At 38.7% G+C, this 19182-nt stretch overlaps 1 protein-coding gene across 2 annotated transcripts in view; it reads left to right on the top strand.

Moving 5' to 3' along the window:
• TSPAN12 (tetraspanin 12) overlaps nucleotides 1–19182 on the top strand; it is a 63858-nt gene that overhangs the window by 10074 nt on the left and 34602 nt on the right. For both annotated transcript variants that reach the window (XM_080819050.1, XM_080819051.1), the window contains 2 exons: nucleotides 3803–3885; nucleotides 5196–5331. In XM_080819050.1, the coding sequence (XP_080675176.1) occupies nucleotides 3803–3885; nucleotides 5196–5331 (219 nt within the window). The remainder of the gene's footprint in view (nucleotides 1–3802; nucleotides 3886–5195; nucleotides 5332–19182) is intronic.

Here is a 19182-nt window from a genome sequence, read left to right as displayed (position 1 = left end):
AAATGACCACTGATAACAGACTATGCCAAAATAAAGAATCTGTTAATTTATTGATACCTGTCTCAGAACTATGGTATTGAAAATTGGCTAAACAGCCTATAAGAAATTAGAGGATGGAGAAACCAAGATGAGTTATTATGTTAAGGAGTGATAAAGAAAGGAATTATTTGTAATTGTGCAAGAATTTGAAGTAATTAGGGACACCTGGGTGGCTCAGTTGGTTGGGTCTGCCTTTGGCTCAGGTCATGATCCCAGCGTCCTGGGATCAAGGTCCATATTGGGCTCCCTGCTCAGTGGGGAGCCTGCTTCTCCCTCTCCCACTCTCCCTGCTTCTGTTCCCTCTTTCGCTGTATCTCTCTGTCAAATAAATAAATACAATCTTTTTAAAAAAAGTATTAAAAAAAAAGAATTTGAGGTAATTAAATAAAGTAGCACATTAATAGACTTTTCTGTCCCCCCATGAAACTTACAAGGTATATAAAGGTCCACATACAGCCAAGTAGAGGGAGAACACATAGGTTCAGATTTAGTCGTGTGGTCCGGGTACCCTGCTAGCCCCGTGCATTTTAATAGGTTCTATTATTATTAGGTATAGAGAAGCCAACAGATCAGATGACTGCCATTGAAAAATAGTTTATTATACTCACAGATCGTGTGTGCAAGACAGTACATGTCTCATCACAGGGGCTGAGAGGGGAAACATTGGGGTCCATCTCAAGGCCAAAAGAGAGGTACTGGCCTTGTACTTTTACTGTGGTTACATCAACAAGGAACAGGCCAACATTATATGTTAATAAAAAAACAAACAAACAAATGGAAATAAGGAACAGGCCAGACAAAGTAAACAGTTTTGGGATTGTCTAGTTTAAATAGTTTCAGCAGCCTCTGGAGTACAGGGGCTCTCCTCGATTGTCTGGCACCTAGACCTTGGGGTGATTACAGCAGGTGTAGAGTGGCCCAGAGGGAGAGCGCGCCATAACTGAGGTGGTTGGGGTGTGGGGTCTGGATTGGTTGGTTTGTATTGGAAAATGGGAAGTGAGAACCTGGGAGAAAGGCTCCTCCCGAGGGTGGTAGAGGGTGGACAGCCAAGGCAAGGTGGTTCAGGTACGTTATCAGTTTGTTCAGACCAAGGTGTGTCCAGCCCTAACATACAGAACAGATGGTAAAGCATCAAATTCACAGAAGCTAGAAGCATGCTTAATAAACTGCGGTTGACCCACTACGTAACTTTTATTAAGTTTATCATCTGTTTTTACTCCCATCAGAAGTGAGGATAGTAATAACTGGCCTTATTCTTTTCTGAACTGTGGTCCCAGGATTCTTACTCTGTTTTAGGCCATTGACCCCTGAGACTCTGTTCACCAAAGAATATAATTAAGACATTCAGACTTCGCCTGGCCACTACAGACTACCCCCCGCTCTATCCCTCCCCTTTTCAAAAAAGAACCCTCATGCTGTGCAGGCTAGTCTTCTCCCTGTGGAAATTAATGTGCTCATTTCTAAACGTGGAAGGTACTTAGTGACTAAGCCTAAAGCTCCAAAGACCAAAGGCTTGGATTTGAATCTCTGCTCTGCCGTTTAGAGTCTATAAGACCTTGAACAGATCACTTCATTTTTCTGTGCTGCATCGTACTATTTATAGTCTGTAATTATCTGCCTTATCTGTTTATTCCTTGTGTCCCACAAGAAGCTTCACAAAGGCTGAGATCTAGCATCTCTTATTCATTGTTGGGTCTCCAAATCTAGTACAGACAATACAAGGCAGACAGTATGTACTGAGTAAATATTTGCAACTCGATGAAGAATGAACAGATTCACTAGCTCATTTTCCAAGCAGGTAGCCATATTTCACTGTACAAGAGGTCACAGAGATCTCCCTGTTCTGTTTGCCTTGGAGCCTTTATCCAGAAAGCATTTTCACGAGCACTGTTTGAGTCAGTATAGACTCATTCCTGTCTTGTATATTCATTATTTCTGTATTTAAAAGCTAAATCTATAATGCATAATGGTAATTGATGTTCATTGAGATGCCAGAAATGAAAAATCAAATTCAAGTCAAATTAAATTCTTAAGATAAGGATAAGGCGCATGTTAGAAAAATTTCCATCTAAATAGGAAAGACCTTCAGAATTTAGGGGTTAACCTTCAACTTTTTGAAAAGCTTCCCAGGGAGTCTCATTTTGAATGTGCTCTACATTGTTGCTTTTAAAAAAAAAGTGTTTTTTTTTTAAGTATGGAAAATTTAAAGCATATACATAAGGATCCTTTAAAAAAAAATCTTCATATCATTGTCTTATCTAAAACAACAACTTCTTAACATTTTCAAGTACCCAGTCATGTGAAAACATCCTCTGTCGTATAAAGGTCTCTCTGCGGCTGTTTTGTTTGAATCGGGAGCTAAACCAGGTCAACATACTGCGTTTGGGTAATCTCTTAAATTTCTTTTAATTTATAATAGTTTCTCCTTCCCTCTTTTTTTCCACATGGCCAGTTTTTTAAATTAAAGAAACCAGATCATTTGTCCTGTGATTATTTTTCATATTCTTGATTTTGCTCATTGCATCCCCACAGTGGCCTTTAACAAGTTTCAATCTTTTCCCTGTATTTCCCATAAACTGATAATTAGAGCTGGAGGCTTGGGTAGATACAGGTTTCACTTTTTGGTAACAATACTTCAATTTGGTAAAAATACTTCAAATACTTCTGATTGCCTCACTTTTGTGGGGGGAGGCACATTATCTCTTCTTGTAATACTAAAACTAATCAGTGGGGGCCGGTATTTTCCTTCAGCCTGATCTCCCTGTTCTAGAAGTTATGCAGTTTTATGCATATTTCACATTATGCAGTTCTCAGCCCTGACTACACATTAGAACATCTGCGGAGCCTTACACATTTCTCATGCCTTTGCCCTACTTTCAAGAATTCATCCAGAATTCTGGGCTCATCCAGAGTGGTTCTTGGTTTTTTTTTGTTTGTTTGTTTGTTTTAAGAAGTCCTAGGTGACTTTGATGCACAGGCAGGACTGAGAACTACTTACCTAATAACTTGGGTAGTCATTGAGGATCTTTGCCTAGAGAGTCATTATTTCAATAAGGGTTATAAATAGTAGTATTCTTTCAACGCTTTCTGCATGTATTAGCAGAAATTCTACAAAAACTTTCATGAAGTCTTTGACTCTTTCTTTAGTTTGTATAGGAAATGTAGGATAAAAATTGGATTCTTACCAGTTTTCTGAATATTGAGTTGAGTGTCCAACATCCTACAAAAGTGACAAGTGAGTTTTAAGTAGTATTATCCATTCACAGATTTTAGCGTAATTGATATTTCAAATCATTGTATTTATTATTCTTATTACTGTTATTTTGATGCCCAAACTGTTTGACCTTTATCCAATGGAAACTTTTTCAAGCTCTCTTGTGACTTTTTTGGCAACATCAATAGTATGGATTTGATTGCTTCCTTGCTATTTTACATGACGTGTTTTAGGCTCATCTTGTACATCTAATAATTTAGTCATTTTGTGGCCTCTTCATCTTGTACAATTCCTGTCTTGAACCTAGAATCAGCCATTCAATTGTCTAGCTATCTGTGTCCTCCTTCGGTGACATTCTGTTTTGTGACTATGACAGGATTACAAAATGAAATGGCAGATATTTATAACAATAGCGAATTTCTAAACAGTAATTGGAAAAAAGCATAATGATCATGTAAGAAAAAAAATCCTTAATTGCTTGAATGATTAATCCTGCAGAGAATATTGCATAAATCCTTGATCACCAATTGGTATTTTTTTTCTTTCCAGTTAATGTCCATCAGTGTGCTGGCAGTTTCTGCTTGGATGAGGGACTACCTCAATAATGTTCTGACATTAACTGCAGAAACAAGGTAGGCTTCATAATCAATGATTGCTTTCTTTCATCAGGTTTCCTTAGACCCTAGTTTCTAAGTCATTTTGCCCTCAGCTGTTTAGATGATAATGCTCTCCCATGATCAATAACCTTTGTTACAGACACTTGCGTTTTCTAGCATTCTCTTTAAGGTACGCCACTTGTCCTAGAGAACATTTCTGGCTATGGTGGCGCCCGTTGCCTGGCCTCTGGACAGTGTGGCAGCCACATCATGTTTGTGCATAAAGGACAGCATAGCTACTTTTCTGTAAGAAAACTACTGCCAACCTCTTTCCTTCATGCCCCTCAGCCAGGGAAAAACCAAACTCAACATTACCATTTTCCTCTCAAATTTCAAAAGGTTAATCCACTAATATCACAAGGGGCAAATTACTTAACTTCTCCCAGCCTCCATTTCCTCATAACTGAATGTGGACTCCACATATATGGCTCTAAAACGTCTGGTGAATGGACTGAGGTACATGTTTGTAAAGTCCTTAACACAGGGGAGCTAAGCACACAGTAATGGCTGATTTTTGTTGTAGTACTCCTACTAGTATGGTTCTCGTTAATGATTTTTTCATAGTTTTCCAGCAGAAATCACCTCCCTTCCTCTTTCTTTTAATAGAGACCAATTTCCTTTTACACAGCAGTCTTTTGCATTTGGGGGGAGGATCTGTGGTCGGGGGGAGGGCACAGAAGAGGCACTGGCCAGGTCAGAGAAGAGGAGAGACTCTTCTCAGCTGGGACACAGCAGGGCCTATTTTACCCCCACTCCCCAGGCTAAAGCTTCAGAGCTGATAGTAGCTGGATTTCTTTTTTTTTTTTTTTTTAAAGATTTTATTTATTTATTTGACAGACAGAGATCACAAGTAAGCAGAGAAGCAGGCAGAGAGAGAGGAGGAAGCAGGCTCCCTGCTGAGCAGAGAGCCTGATGTGGGGCTCGATCCCAGGACCCTGGGATCATCGCCTGAGCCGAAGGCAGAGGCTTTAACCCACTGAGCCACCCAGGCGCCCCAGTAGCTGGACTTCTTATTGGGGACCTCATCTTATAAGATATTTTACATGAGTTGAGGTAGAAATGCTACCGCTTGTATAAAAAAAACTAAGCGAAATGAAACAAAAACAAGACAAGCAAGCAAAACAGTGACAGCGCAGTGATTTTGAAAATAGCTACACAGTCGTCAGCTTTGAGGCCGGACAATTTAAAGGATTATGAACATGAATCTCAGTGGTGTCTTGTACTGTGTCGTAGGTGCATTTTGGTTATATTTTATGTGTAATGTGACATCATTGTTCTTCTTTCAGGGTAGAGGAGGCTGTCATCTTGACTTATTTTCCTGTCGTTCACCCAGTCATGATTGCTGTTTGCTGCTTCCTTATCATCGTGGGGATGTTAGGATACTGTGGAACAGTGAAAAGAAATCTGTTGCTTCTTGCATGGGTACGGTGTTTACATCTTCTCTTTATTACCGGTGAAAAGACCAACCAGTACTGTATTATTTTTTCATCAGTGCCCAGGATTACGTGCTTAGGGAACCGTGATAGCAGTTCTCTAATCTGTGGTAATTGTTCAACATCCTGTGAGAAGGGAAGCGTTCTTTCCATGAGAGATGATTTCAGCACACGTATTTGTTGTACTCAAATGATGAGGTTTGGAAATGTGCACACTATTTAATTATTTCACTCAGGCTATGTGTTGATATTTTCATTTGAAAGTATGAGTTGTTTCCTTGGGTCATGGACCTTATTACCACCCGGACAGACCCCTCGGGACCAGAACAAAGAAGTTATGACAGAACACTTCGTTCTCTCTCTCTCTTCTTTTTGTAAACAAACCTGCCATAAAAACCTATGTGGAAATTCAGGTGGTGAACTAAGGCTAGATATTAAAATCCCAGCACTGCGTTTACATAGATTAGCGGGTAAATGGGAGTCTTGGTTTTCCATAATCATAGTGGGTTTTGTTGAGTTTTGTTTTGATTCTGAAAGAGTTGGACCAGATTGCTTCTTAAATTCCCTTCAGCACTCAAATTCTATGATGCTAAAATTTATGATTCAACTTCTAATTCAAAAATTAGGAAACTCTCTTTTAATATTAAAAATTTGAGTTAATTTAAATTACAGCTCATATATGTGTGTGTGTGCCTGCGTGTGCATATATATATATATATATATAAGCACAATGAGTGTATAAAATATTGCATGTTCGTGGCACCAGATAGAAAAGCTGCTCCCATGTAATAATCGCAGATACCTCAGATTCTGGAAGAATTAATTCATCGGATATATTCCTTTCTTTTCAATAGTTCTCAGTGCTAGCTGGGCATTAAGTTCTTGTAGAGAATGTAAAAGAACATTTTAATGGGGGTGCTAATATGCTGAATATCTGAGCGGAATAAAAATCCTGATTTGTAGCCTTTGAAGATTTCCATGGGCTAAATACGTGCAGCAGAGTTGGTTTCCGGCCACCAACGTGGTATCACTGAATGCAGAGCTTGGAGAGATGGGCACAAATCGGCTCTCTCAGGGGTCAGCTCCTGCACACCAGTGCTTGACTGGCTCCCATCCCAAGCCAATTACAACAGAATCTCAGTGTGAAGCTGAACTAAAACTTTGAATTTCACAGGAACAACCTGTGTGAATGTATTAGTTGGCTTTTTGGAGGCCAAGTCTTGGTGTTTGGACTCTTTAGGTCCATGACTGGGAGACAGAGAGTGCTGTAGAAAATGAACCACACTCAGAGAGGGGAGCATGCCCATGACCTTGCTTCTCTCCATTTCGGTATCAGGGAGGAGCATGGCAGAAGCGTTTGGAATCCTATTTTGCCATTTAAGATACTTGGACAATAATTTAAACATAAACTCAAGGTCTTACTTTATATGAAACTTAGAGTTTAAAGGACGGAGAAGGTATATTGAACTTTTAAAAATCTCAGAATCCTTTTTTCCTTAATTTTATTTACTTATTTATTTTAGAGAAAGCGAGAGGGAGAGATTGAGAGCCGAGGGAGGGGCAGAGGAAGAGGGAGAGAATCCCAAGCAAACTCTGCACTCAGCACGGAGCCCGATGCAGGGCTTGATCTCAGGACCCTGAGATCACAATTTGAGCCAGAACCAAGAGTTTGATGCTCAACTGACTGAGCCACCAAAGTGCCCCACTCTCAGAGTCCTTTTTAAAAACTGCAATCTTAGGGGAGCCCGGGTGGCTCAGTTGGTTAAGTGTCTGCCTTCAGCTCAGGTCATGATCCCAGGGTCCTGGGATCAAGCCTGCTTCTGGCTCTCTGCTCAGTGGGGAGCCTGCTTCTCCCTCTCCCTCTGCCTGCTGCTCCCCCTGCTGTGCTCTCTCTTTCTCTCTCTCTCTCTTTCAAATAAATAAATAAAATCTTAAAAACAAAACAAAACAAAAAACAAAACCCACAATCTTAGAATGCTGTCTGATTTGCACAACAATTTAAGAATAATTGTCTTCCCCCTGTCTCCAGCTTGTGTGATTCTGGATGGTCCCTGGACTGTGGGTTTGGGTGGGGTGGGATAACATATTTCATAGAACCTCGAAGACTTTTAGGAACACATTTTGAGAACCATTTATGCATTCCATTAGGCGGCTTGAATGCTAATAAAGCAAGTTGATGAAGAACTAACTAATTTGGTCTTTGCTTGAGGCAGGAAGAGTCATGGTTACCTGTGATGAGAGTCTAGTTTGTGAGGCTGGAAAGAAGCTTATGATGCAAAGGTGACGTGGGGGACTGAAACCATAATAATGACAAAGATGATGATGATAAAGTAGTTTATATGAAGAGTTTTATATGAATTAATCAATTTTGTCTCCTCCACAATCCTAATGAGATAGATATTGTTATTTTCGTGATATAGATGAGGCGAAGAGGCACAGAATTGTTGCTCTGCCTGAGTTAGCTAGTAAATGGAGAATATGCTATTCAAACCATGGCAGTCCAGTACAATATATTTTTAACAACTTAACAATTTTACTTTATAGCTGCTGCCTTTTCCTAAGTGCTTACAAATGTTTCTCATATTATGTAAAACATTTTCGTATTATCTTTCATTTCTTCAACCTGACAACAATCATCTAAGGTAGATAATTATAAATGAGGTTCAGAGATGTTCAGTAATTTGTCCGAAGTCACTTAGCAATAATGGGTGGAACTTTGATCCAAACCTCAATGTTTGGGACTGCTAAGCCCACTTTCATTGGGCCTTTTCTGATGTCTCTAGTAGATGCTTCTCAACCTTTGAAGCCTAGCGCATTTCCCTAATTATATATATATTTTTATAACCAGCTCAAACTATCAGACTACAAACAACTTGATAATATGAACTATTCACCTTGCCTGTAGCTTTAATAAATGTTTATTAAATCGAATAATGGACAGGACATTAGAACAGTGTAAGTAGGAGCAGCCAGCATCTCAGAGGGAAGATGGAATTAGGAAGGCATGAACAGAGTGAGATTTTCAAGGAGGAGACTGACCCACTAAACTGGAATTATAGTAGAATTGAAGCAGATCCTCACTTTGGTGCAAGAAGTAAACTGCCATCCTCACCACCTTATCTTTGGATGTTTTTTGAACACCAGGGTTGATTTCAGGCAGGTTTATTGTTTGGATCTATACTGAAATTGTTAAAACCCCATATGAAAATGATCATCTTGGGGCACCTGGGTGGCTCAGTGGGTTAAAGCCTCTGCCTTCAGCTCAGGTCATGATCCCAGAGTCCTGGGATCGAGCCCTGCATCGGGCTCTCTGCTCGGTGGAAAGCCTGCTTCCTCCTCTCTCTCTGCCTACTTGTGATCTCTGTCTGTCAAATAAATAAATAAAATCTTTAAAAAAAAAAAAGATCATCTTTAAAAGAAATAAAATAAAATAAAATGAAAAAAAGGATGAGCTTGACTCTTAGATAGGGTTCCACTTCAAGGAGAACGACTTCTTTTGTTTCCTCCCAAATTTTAATTTAAATTCTAGTTAGTTAATATATAGTGTAATATTGGTGTCAGGAGTAGAATTTAGTGATTCATTACTTACATGTAACACCCAGGGCTCATCATAAAAAGTGCCCTCCTTAATGCCCACCATCCGTTTAGCCCACCCCCTAGCCAGCTCCCTCCATCAACCCTCAGTTTGTTCTTTATCCTTAAGGGGAAAAGGCTTCATAAAGGAGTGGCAGGGCATTAATGCAAAATTTGGCAGGATGTTAGGTCTTTGGCAAATATTTGCAAGGCAACACTCTCACGTTTTCTTCCTTTGTGCCCTTTAGCTTATTATCCTAATTAACATTTAAAGAAGTCCAGTACATTCAATCCAACTCGTTCATTTTCCTGTATTAGAAGTCTTGTTTCACTTTTAAGACCTGTAAATGAGACTAGCAGGAAGAAGTTGGGTTTGTTTTTGTTTTTGTTTTTTAACACAGCCAGTATCTCAAACAAAACAAAACAAAACAAAAAGACAACCAGTATCCCTGAGAGTTGCCATATCTTTTGAATGATTACCAAAAACCAGTCAGGCTATGGAGCTGCTCAAGCAAAAGTCAGAACATCGTTATTCATTGGACTGATCAAGAAAATGTGGGAGACTCTCAAAACAAGTCTTTATAACCAACCTGCCCTCCCCTCACAACACCCCCAAAATACCAACAACTGGGCAGGCTAAGAGGCCACCCACAGGAAAACATTTCTGGTGAACTTTGGTCATGAACTTTGACCCTTCTATTGAATTATGGTTGCAAGTTGTTAAAATACCTTAATTTAAGGTACCCATATAAGGTACCCATATTGGATGCAGGACCTACAATTAAATATGGAATTCAGGTAAGCAACAAATAATATTATAGTAGAAGCATGTTCCATGCACTATTTGGGATATATATCAACAAAACTTTATATTTTGTGTATCTGAAACTCAGATTTAAATAGGCATCCAGGAATTTCATTTGCTAAATCTGGCAACCCTACTCTAACTGGATTTGCTCTTAATAAATGTGAAATTGTCATAGAACAGAAACTTTTATGTATTTTTACAAGAATATATTGTTTATATTTATAGGAGTAATTAAATTCCAATTATATGAGGAAAACAAGGCAAAAATGACTAGGAAAATAAACTTGAATATGCCATGATTTTCAGCGTGATTTTAATAGCAGAAATTCCTTCTCTTTTTTGAAGACAAATGGAAGCTAATGGAAATTGGTTTTAAACCTTAGTGGGGTACTCCCAAGGCTTTTAGCTGTAGACTAAATGAAATTCATTTGTTACTGCAATCCTACCTTCCTATTAACATAGGCATTAGGAAAGTGGAGCCAGCTCAGGGGAATGTAAACAGATTGAGCAGACATGTTTACAATATCGACAACAGCTGAATGTCGCCATCAGGAGATCCTCACTTGTCAGAGTGTGATGCTAATCTACATTCTACCTCCCGCAAACCACTTTAGTCAAGCTCTGGTCAGAACCTACCTTGGAAGCACTTCAGACATTTAAGACCAAGGACCTTGTGTTTCCAAGGGAAGGTCGTTTTTTTTTTTTTTTTTTCAGTTTTATTATCCCAGAACATTTGCATATGGCTAGTGATTATATGGAAACACTTGTAAAGCTTTCTTAAAATATACGGTGATTGAACCAGATTTGAAATGATTCCCTTAATGGAAATCAAGTAAATTTTTAATGGCCATGAGGAAATGAACCGTCCTCGGTTTTTCTGTTGGTTGAAGTCGTCATGTAAAACCAGAAGATCTTGAAATAATAATTTTCCACAGACTCTCTGTTTAAGGGCTTCTTTCAAGTAGTTATAAATTTTATAATTATATAGCTAGTCATAAGCAATTGAGTTAAAATTAAACTATTAAGTTAAATATCTTTTTTATTTTCTTTTTATGATTTTGGGCGATAGCCTAGCAAATATGTTTCTCAGTCAAGGTCCATAATATTATTGACCACATCTTCAGCAGCTGCTCAGTGTTTTACCCTGTTCTCTGCAATTTTATATGGTTAGACTTATTTTACAGATGAGGGGAGGAAAGATGCCCAAAGATATACAGCCCCTAGTTGCCATCATTAGCATTCAGATACAGTCCTTGCTAGGGGCCTTTGCCTGTTTCACTCCTCCAAGCTACTGTTACAATACATTTAATTAATTATCAGCATTATTTCTGTAAGACTTAAATATGCTTCATTTTTAATTCCAAGGCATTCAGTAGTCAATTAACCTTTGAAAATATAATCTTTTAATGTCCTTATCATAAAGGAAACTCTAAAAACTCTGCCACAGTTCCCTCTTCTTTTGTCAAAGAGTCCAACCGTTTCTCCTTTCCTTTCTCCCCTTCTTCCCTCCTGATCCCCGTTTCTTTCCTTTTTCCCTCCTTAAACAGATATCGTGTACCCGGTCTGTGGTCGACCCTGGAGATACGAGGTGAAAGGAGAGAATACAAAAAAATAACAAGCGAAATACAGCATGAAAGTTATAAATAACTAAGTGTGGGAACACAGATTAAGGAGCAGTTGGAAACTTCCAGCAGGTTTCCAAGGAAGGTCTTTATCTGAGCTACTTTGAAAAGATACTGAAAATGTGTCCGAGGTTTCTCATGGAGACAGGGAGGCAAAGGGCTTTAGAACCACCCAGAGTGTGCAATGACACAGAGGAGTAAAGGAACATGGCAAGTTGAGGCAAGTTAGACGTGACACTGTAGTGTCTGCGCGGCGAGAAGCACATGTAGTAGTCCGATTGTGAAGATCTTTGTAGGAGAGAGTCTGATGTCCCTTGGGTTAGGAAGAGCCAATGGGTTTTTCTGGCATTTAGGGCTGAAGACCCTGAGAAGCCCTGTTAGTAGTGACACAGGGGTCTTCGAAGCCATAGCTGGGGTCTGAACTAAGACTTTAGGGACTGGATGGAAGGTGGCTGAGTCCAATAGACCTTGCTGAAATAGAATTACGGATACATTTAATTGCATGTGCAAGTAATAATTGTATTACTTGACATCAGGAAATGAGGTATTATTCTACGTTTATGCACTTTCCCCATGATAGAAACACATCTCTTCAACACATACAGATTATTGTGACATCTCTTTATTGTGAATTCTTTAAAAGCTATAGTTTTCAAAGTTAGTTGTTAAACTCACAAAAGGTCTCAGGCAGAGGAAACTGAAGGTGATGCAAGCATTTCTGGGTCCAGAGGCTCGGTTTTCACCACTTGCTTTCGTATGCACAGAAGCCCAGCACAGAATTCTGTGACCTCTTTTGTTTCCTCAAGTCATGTTGGTTTGACTGACTCTAATTATGCCCCAGAAAAGCACATAAGCAGATGTCTTTAAAGTTAGTGTGTCTGAGACGGGGACCCTGGACAACTCTGTGATATTCCGGCCCTTAGCATTGGGTCTTTGTGAAAGGATTTTTGAGTGCTTGTTAGATTTTTTGCTTACTTTGCAGTTCAAAGTGTGAACAGTTCAAGCTTTTATATATATATATATATATATATTTTTTTTTTAAGATTTTATTTATTTATTTGACAGAGATCACAAGTAGGCAAAGAGGCAGGCAGAGAGAGAGGGGGAAGTAGGCTTCCCTCTGAGCAGAGAGCCCAACTCGGGGCTTGATCCCAGGGCCCTGGGATCATGACCTGAGCTGAGGGCATAGGCTTAACCCACTGAGCCACTCAGGTGCCCCAAAGCTTTTATATTTCTGACCCGTGCGTAATTTAGGTGTACTCTGTCATGCTAAACATTTTAAGCTTCATTATATGTTGTTTCTTAATATATCTGTTTGAAATAGCGTCAGTTAAATATAAGCCATGTACATGTCTATCCGTTAATTTGGTGAATGTTGTTAGTCTGCGAAGCCTTTAAATCCAGGTATCTCTGTGGCAACACATGCTACTGAAAGGGCCGTCCTAGCGGGGAGTGCTGGTCGCCCACTCAGCAAACGGTACCTTGGAGGCGAATTCAGCAGTTGTGTGATGGGTTTTCTCCGTCACCTGCTTCTGCGTTGTCAGTCGGTTGACTTCCCTTGGCAAATGTAAAACAGTAGATGTTCATTTAAAATCCTGCGGCTGTCTAGATGACTCGGGAAGCAGTTCTCTAAAAGTACAGAGTTAAAACAAGAGGGCAAGTGAATGCAGGTTAAAGGACAGAGAACTGTCATTTCAGCCAACGAAGAAGGTAGCTTTCAGATAAACTTCTTAGAAAAATGATGTTTAATATTTACTTTGTATGCAATGCCTCATGAAGTTGGTGATGAAGTAATAGCTTATGAATTAAAGGTTTCTTTTTTCATGGAGTTTCATAGATTTAGAACACTTTTTCAGAATTGTGATCCATATGTTTTCCCCTTTTATCAGATAAAGGGTGATAATAGGACCTGGTCAGTTTATTTGAAATGTATAAATACTGTTGTGGTATCACTTAGCATTTGTTGAGCAATATATTTGAGTTAGTCTAAAATAAGTTTGGTTTTCCCTGAATTTTCTTCAGGGGGGCAGATGAGGGATGAATTGGGAGACAGAGGTAGGCAGTGGCTTACAGAAGTGTCCCTGCTGGGGGAGAAGGTATTTTGGGGGAACCGAAAGGCTGGTGGAGAAAGGGCAGTTGTGATAGGACTTGGAAGCTCCTGATGTGTTAGGAGAAGGGCATTTGTCAGTCATACGGTCAATGTGTGCCAGGTATGCAGGGCGGAGAGTTGGCTATGTGAGCTTTAACCAGATTCTGGAAAATCTTGAATGTTATGCATACCTGCTCTGCAGTTGGAAGTTCTGTGAGCCTAGGAGTCATGTGATCTCTCTTTTGCTACTTAATGCTCCTTGCTTGTTTCTGAGGCTTCTGCTCATTTACCTGGGAGAAAATAGCTACCTGGTTTTAGCCACTCTGGGCTAAAGGAGCCTCACATTTAGAGAACTGTTTGTTTGTTTGTTTGTTTGTTATAAAGATCGATTTTATTTATTTATTTATTTATTTATTTATTTATTTAGAGAGTGCACGCACAGCGGTGATGGGGTGGGAGCTGAAGAGGGGCAGAGGGAGAGAAAATCTCAAGCTGGACCCTCAGGTGGGCTCAGAGCCTAACATGGGGCTTCATCTCAGGACTCTGAGATCACGACCTGAGCTGAAATCAAGAGTCAGATGCTTGACCCACTGAACCACCCAGGCACCCCTTAGAAAACCTTTTTTTAATGATAGAAGAGAGAATGGAAGACATATTTTATTCTAACAGTGTGCCTTTACTGATGAAGAAATAAAGGTACTCAGATGGGGAAGTCTATCTTTCATCTTAGAGTTTTTTTTCAGATGTGTACTATTAAAAAACATTCTGGGGGCACCTGGGTAGCTCAATGGGTTAAGGCTCTGCCTTCAGCTCAGGTCATGATCTCAGGGTCCTTGGATCGAGCCCCGCATTGGGCTCTCTGCTCAGCGGGAAGCCTGCTTCCCCTCTCTCTCTGCCTGACTCTCTGCCTACTTGTGATCTCTGTCTGTCAAATAAATAAATAAATAAAATCTTTTTAAAAAAATTCTGTTAATCTGGATGTGTTTAGTTCAGGGGTCATAGCAAAAATATGGTTATCCAGCTGAAGTAGGTACCAGGAAACTGGGTGCTGGGCTAAGGTGCCCTTAGGGAGACAAGCCAGGTTCAAGGATGCTTGAGGAAGGGTTAGAACAGTAGTTCTTTGGAGTGCCGCAGGAATTTTCCAGCCTTGGGGGAGAAAAGGTTTCATAAACAAATGACTGGTATCAGAGGATTATTGTAGAACTGCTTAACTTGTTCAAGAACAAACTTCTCTAACCCGTGAAGCATTTACCCACAGATAATGGATACGCTCCCTTCGAATGATCGTTGGTCTGTTTATAAAAGCAGGTCTTGGAGGATCTCTAGTTTTCAACATTGGTATAGCTCAAATATTTGTTGTGACAAGGGTGCATTTCTTTAAAATCATTCTGTAATTCATGCGATTTAATTCAAACTATTCGTCTTCAATCAATTAGACTGAATTATTCATGTTTGAACAACTTTGGTGAGAGTTTAAAGATTTTATCATTATTCACACGTGGTTTCTTTCCCTGAACATTAAGCATGACTGCGAATTGAGTTGTGTTCATATGCTTTCTTCTTTTAAGGAAGAAAACATATTTTTGGCTCAGGAAGGAAGTGTTTTTACTTGAACAGATTGATCAAAACAAGAAAAAAAGACACACCTCTGTACTTATAATAAATATTCATATACATACATTTGTACAATTTAAAGGGAACACTTTATTTTAATACTCTTTTTGACAAATAGGGTCTGTGATTATTCTGGAGAACATACAAAAATAAGTTCAAGTGCCTATCTTGTCTGAAAATAAAGGTCAAATAATTAAAAGATTGTGGTTTAGAAGAAGATACTTTTCACAGACATAGTTACATATAGGTTCAAAAGTTACTGGTTGATACTAAAGTGTAAACTCTCTTTCTGCCCAATAACACATCATTGTCTTGTAAAAGATGTTGTCATAAAGGTGCCTGCAAGAAGGAGCTCCTGGCCCTCTGGTTTTGGGGAAGGATCTGGCCACATTTGGTTGGGTCTGAGTAAGAGGCACAGTCTGGATGAGAATTGAGTCTGGTGTTCTTTTGGCTACTGTTGCTTCGGATATTTCTTTCTTTCTTTCTTTTTTTTAAATTTAAAGATTTTATTTATTTATTTGACAGACAGATATCGCAAGTAGACAGAGAGGCAGGCAGAGAGAGAGAGCAGAGGAAGCACTCTCCCCACTGAGCAGAGAGCCCGATGCAGGGCTCTACCCCAGGACCCTGTGATCATGACCTGAGCAGAAGGCAGAGGCTTAACCCACTGAGCCACCCAGGCGCCCCGCTTTGGATATTTCTAAGCCTCCTTCCTGTTTGCACTTTCCTGCTCAGGGTCTGGTGATGGGAAGCACTGTCTCAAATTCTGAGGAACGGCCCCAAAGTATATAAAGAGAGCCCTAACTTCAGAAACCAGTAACACCCTGTAAATCTTTGGAGCTCCGGCTGAGCACGCTGAGCCAGAGCTCACGGCGGAGACATGAGCTGACCCAGCTTACAAAGCAGCAGAAGCTGTCTGGTATCATATCCAGCTACTTGACTGCCTCCCCCTTAATGTTTTACCCGCCATGATATAGATCATTGACCCTGGAACTCGCAGCCCCTGGCTAAGTCCCTCGGATTCTGGTGTAACACATTTCCCAAACAGTTTGAGCAGAGCATGAGGCAAATACATATAAATCTGAGCTTCAGCAACATCTTTGATAAAGAAATTAGCTCAGCAATTACCAGTGCAAATGTGCTGAAAGGGAGCACATTAAGAGGAGTTACTAGAAATATTCTCCTATAGTTATTCAGTCAGAAGCATGGACAAAGGACCACAGCGCACCCATATGTTTGTGCCTTACCCTGAATTTCTGCAGGGCCTCAGGAGTTACAAGATTGTGTTTCTCCAAAAACTGGCTTACAGTCCTGGCATTTTCCTAAATTAGACCGATTTCATTTCATTTATGATTCTGAGAAGAAGGGATATTTAATGTTGCGTTGTCTGTAGAATCTGTAGAAAGACATGGAACACGGTGAATAATTAATTGGCTGTCAGAAAGCACCAAACCTATGACATCGCTTGGGGAGCAGGCTTAAACGGAGGCTTTGTGTGGGTGTATATTTTAAGCAGCAAGTCCTCTTGGACTGTTAGTAGTTTCGTCCCAGTGGATTCTTAACAGAATGTCAGCTGTTCCATTATCTTGTACAAATATTTGGCACTGGAATTCTCTTATTTACTAACTATAAGTAATATAATATTTTTAAACCTCCAATCACCAGGAAAGGAAAAATAAACAACTGACATAGGGATACTTAGCGCTGAAATCTTGCAGAGTTTAGTATTTGACAGGGTAGAGACTGGAGTTTATCATTTATCATTTCACGAATGCAGGCTTTTAATCAAACGTTTTGTTTATTAAAAGTGCTGAGTATGTGGCATGTAGATAGGAGTCAAAAGGCACTGGGTTTTTAAAATATTAAAATATCCAGTAAAGCATGTTATATTTTGAAATTGTTTTTATTTGGAGGGAGGGGAATCTCAGGTTGTACTAATTTTCCAAGATAAGCAAATCTGACTTTTCCAGTTTTAAATTATTTTGAATGTTACTTATGATAAAACGACCTCAGTTTTTAGTTATAAACTAAGAAAGTAACAGATTAAAATAACTTCCACAGTGTTTATAATTTTTACTTTTCTCTCAGTGAAATATATTCTTACTGAAAGTATTCTGTGATATTTGATTGATTACCTGCTTGCTCACACAGAGAAATTTATTTAAAGGTGTTCAAGGAAAACATTATATTTTGTTTTAATGTAAAAATTAATTTGCAGTTGACATTTACATAAAAAAGCAGTTTGGGAAAATAAGTGCCTGGTCTATTTGTGGTAGGTTGGATATAGGTTTTTTTTTTTTTTTTTTTTTTTTGCTTCCTTTCTCTATAAAGCTGGATAGAATGAAGATTGTATTTGTATTAATTTGTATTAATAGAATATATTTTCTATAAAAATATTCTTAGTAATCAAAAGTATTTTTCCTATATTTCTCAACTACTTATAAAATTTAACACTCTCTGAATTTAAGCGCTCAATACATTGATTGGCTTTGTTTGTTAGGACATATTGCTTTTATGTTTTTATCAGATGAATAAAAGTTAGAAATAAAAATTTAAAAATTAATCTATTTTCCCAAAAGTGAAAATTATTTGATATTTTATACAAAACAAATATTACTTTCTTAGAAATTTTATTATTGGTTATTAACAGTAAAGAATTAAAGGTATAAAAAGAAAATAAATCACTTGCACTTATTAGAGCTTTTATGAAAGTTCCATTTAATGAACAGTTAAGCACTCATTGGCTACATGGCACCAGACTTCATTATAAAATTATAAAATCTGAATAAAAGGAAAAATTAATTTTACTACTGGGAAGAAGCTGATCTGAGTGACTTATTAAGTTCAAAACATAAAAAGAAAAGATGGAATTTTTTATATAACTTGTCAAGGATTTTACTTTGCAATTGAAGCAGCTTTTGTGCCTTTAAATAACCATCATAGGTGGAAAAAAAGACATTTTTTTTGCCATCCTTAAAATTTTGATATTATTGGCAGTCTTTTTTTTTTTTTTTCTTTTCCCAACTAGGAAGGATCAAGGAGGGAAACATATGGTTTTTTGTTTTCATTTTTGTTTTTTTATTAACACATAATGTATTATTTGCTTCAGGGGTCCAGGTCTGTGATTCATCAGTCTTACACAATTAACAGCGCTCACCATAGCACATACCCTCCCCAATGTCTATCACCTGCCATAAGGTTTTAAATCATTCCCCATCAGTTCAAAGGTAAGAAAGGTAAGAAGCTGTGGGTCTAGAGATGGTGGCTTATGAAGTATTGCTAACACTACCACCACCATCCCTCATAGAACACGTGCTATGTGCTGGCCACTGTTGGGTGTTTTACATGCATTGACTCGTCAACTTCTGCCGACCAGACTATGAGGTTGGCACTACTGTTATCCCATTTCACGGATGAGGACACTGACACACAGAAAAGTTAAATGGTTTGCCCAACTATTAAGGGGTGAAGCTGGGATCTGAATCTAGGATGCTTGACCTCAGAACCTGTGCTTCGTAAGACTTAGTGGTCTGCTGTCTCTCAGCTGGGGATGAATTTGCCTATAGCTCCATTTTCTCTTTCTAAGAAATAGAGATAATGATGTTTTTGTAATATTTCTTAAGGAGTAAATTATATGGTGCTTGTAAATCTCTGGCACAATAAATTATCTGTGCGTGCAATTATGTGTGTGTGTGTGTGTGTGTGCACTCCCATACACATATTTGAATATATAGTTATATAATTGATTTTTTGTATACTTTTAATATACTTTTATATACTTTTCATTTTATATACTCACAATACTTGAATACACAAACACATATATCTTTCCAGAAAGTGAACTAAATCTAGGCCTCCCTCATTGAATGAAATTGTACATAACATAGAGTTCGAAGCTTCATAATTTAGTGACTGAAGTGAACTTCCATGGAAAATATTCCAGCTCACACTGATTTAAGCAGACCGTATGTGTGGTTTTAATGAGCAATATTGCAGGAGAGATCCAAATTGCCAAAGAAGGTCTAGTGAAAGAGAGAGACCTCTGAGTTGGGTCTATAAATCACATTTAACTATACGCTTTGTATTTTGTTACAGCACTCCTATTTTGAGCTACTGAAGGTACATTGAGCAAAA

The sequence above is a fragment of the Martes martes genome (assembly GCF_963455335.1).
Source record: "Martes martes genome assembly, chromosome: 11".
In the NCBI taxonomy this organism is placed as follows: Eukaryota; Metazoa; Chordata; class Mammalia; order Carnivora; family Mustelidae; genus Martes; species Martes martes.
This window is presented reverse-complemented; position numbering and strand designations above follow the sequence as displayed.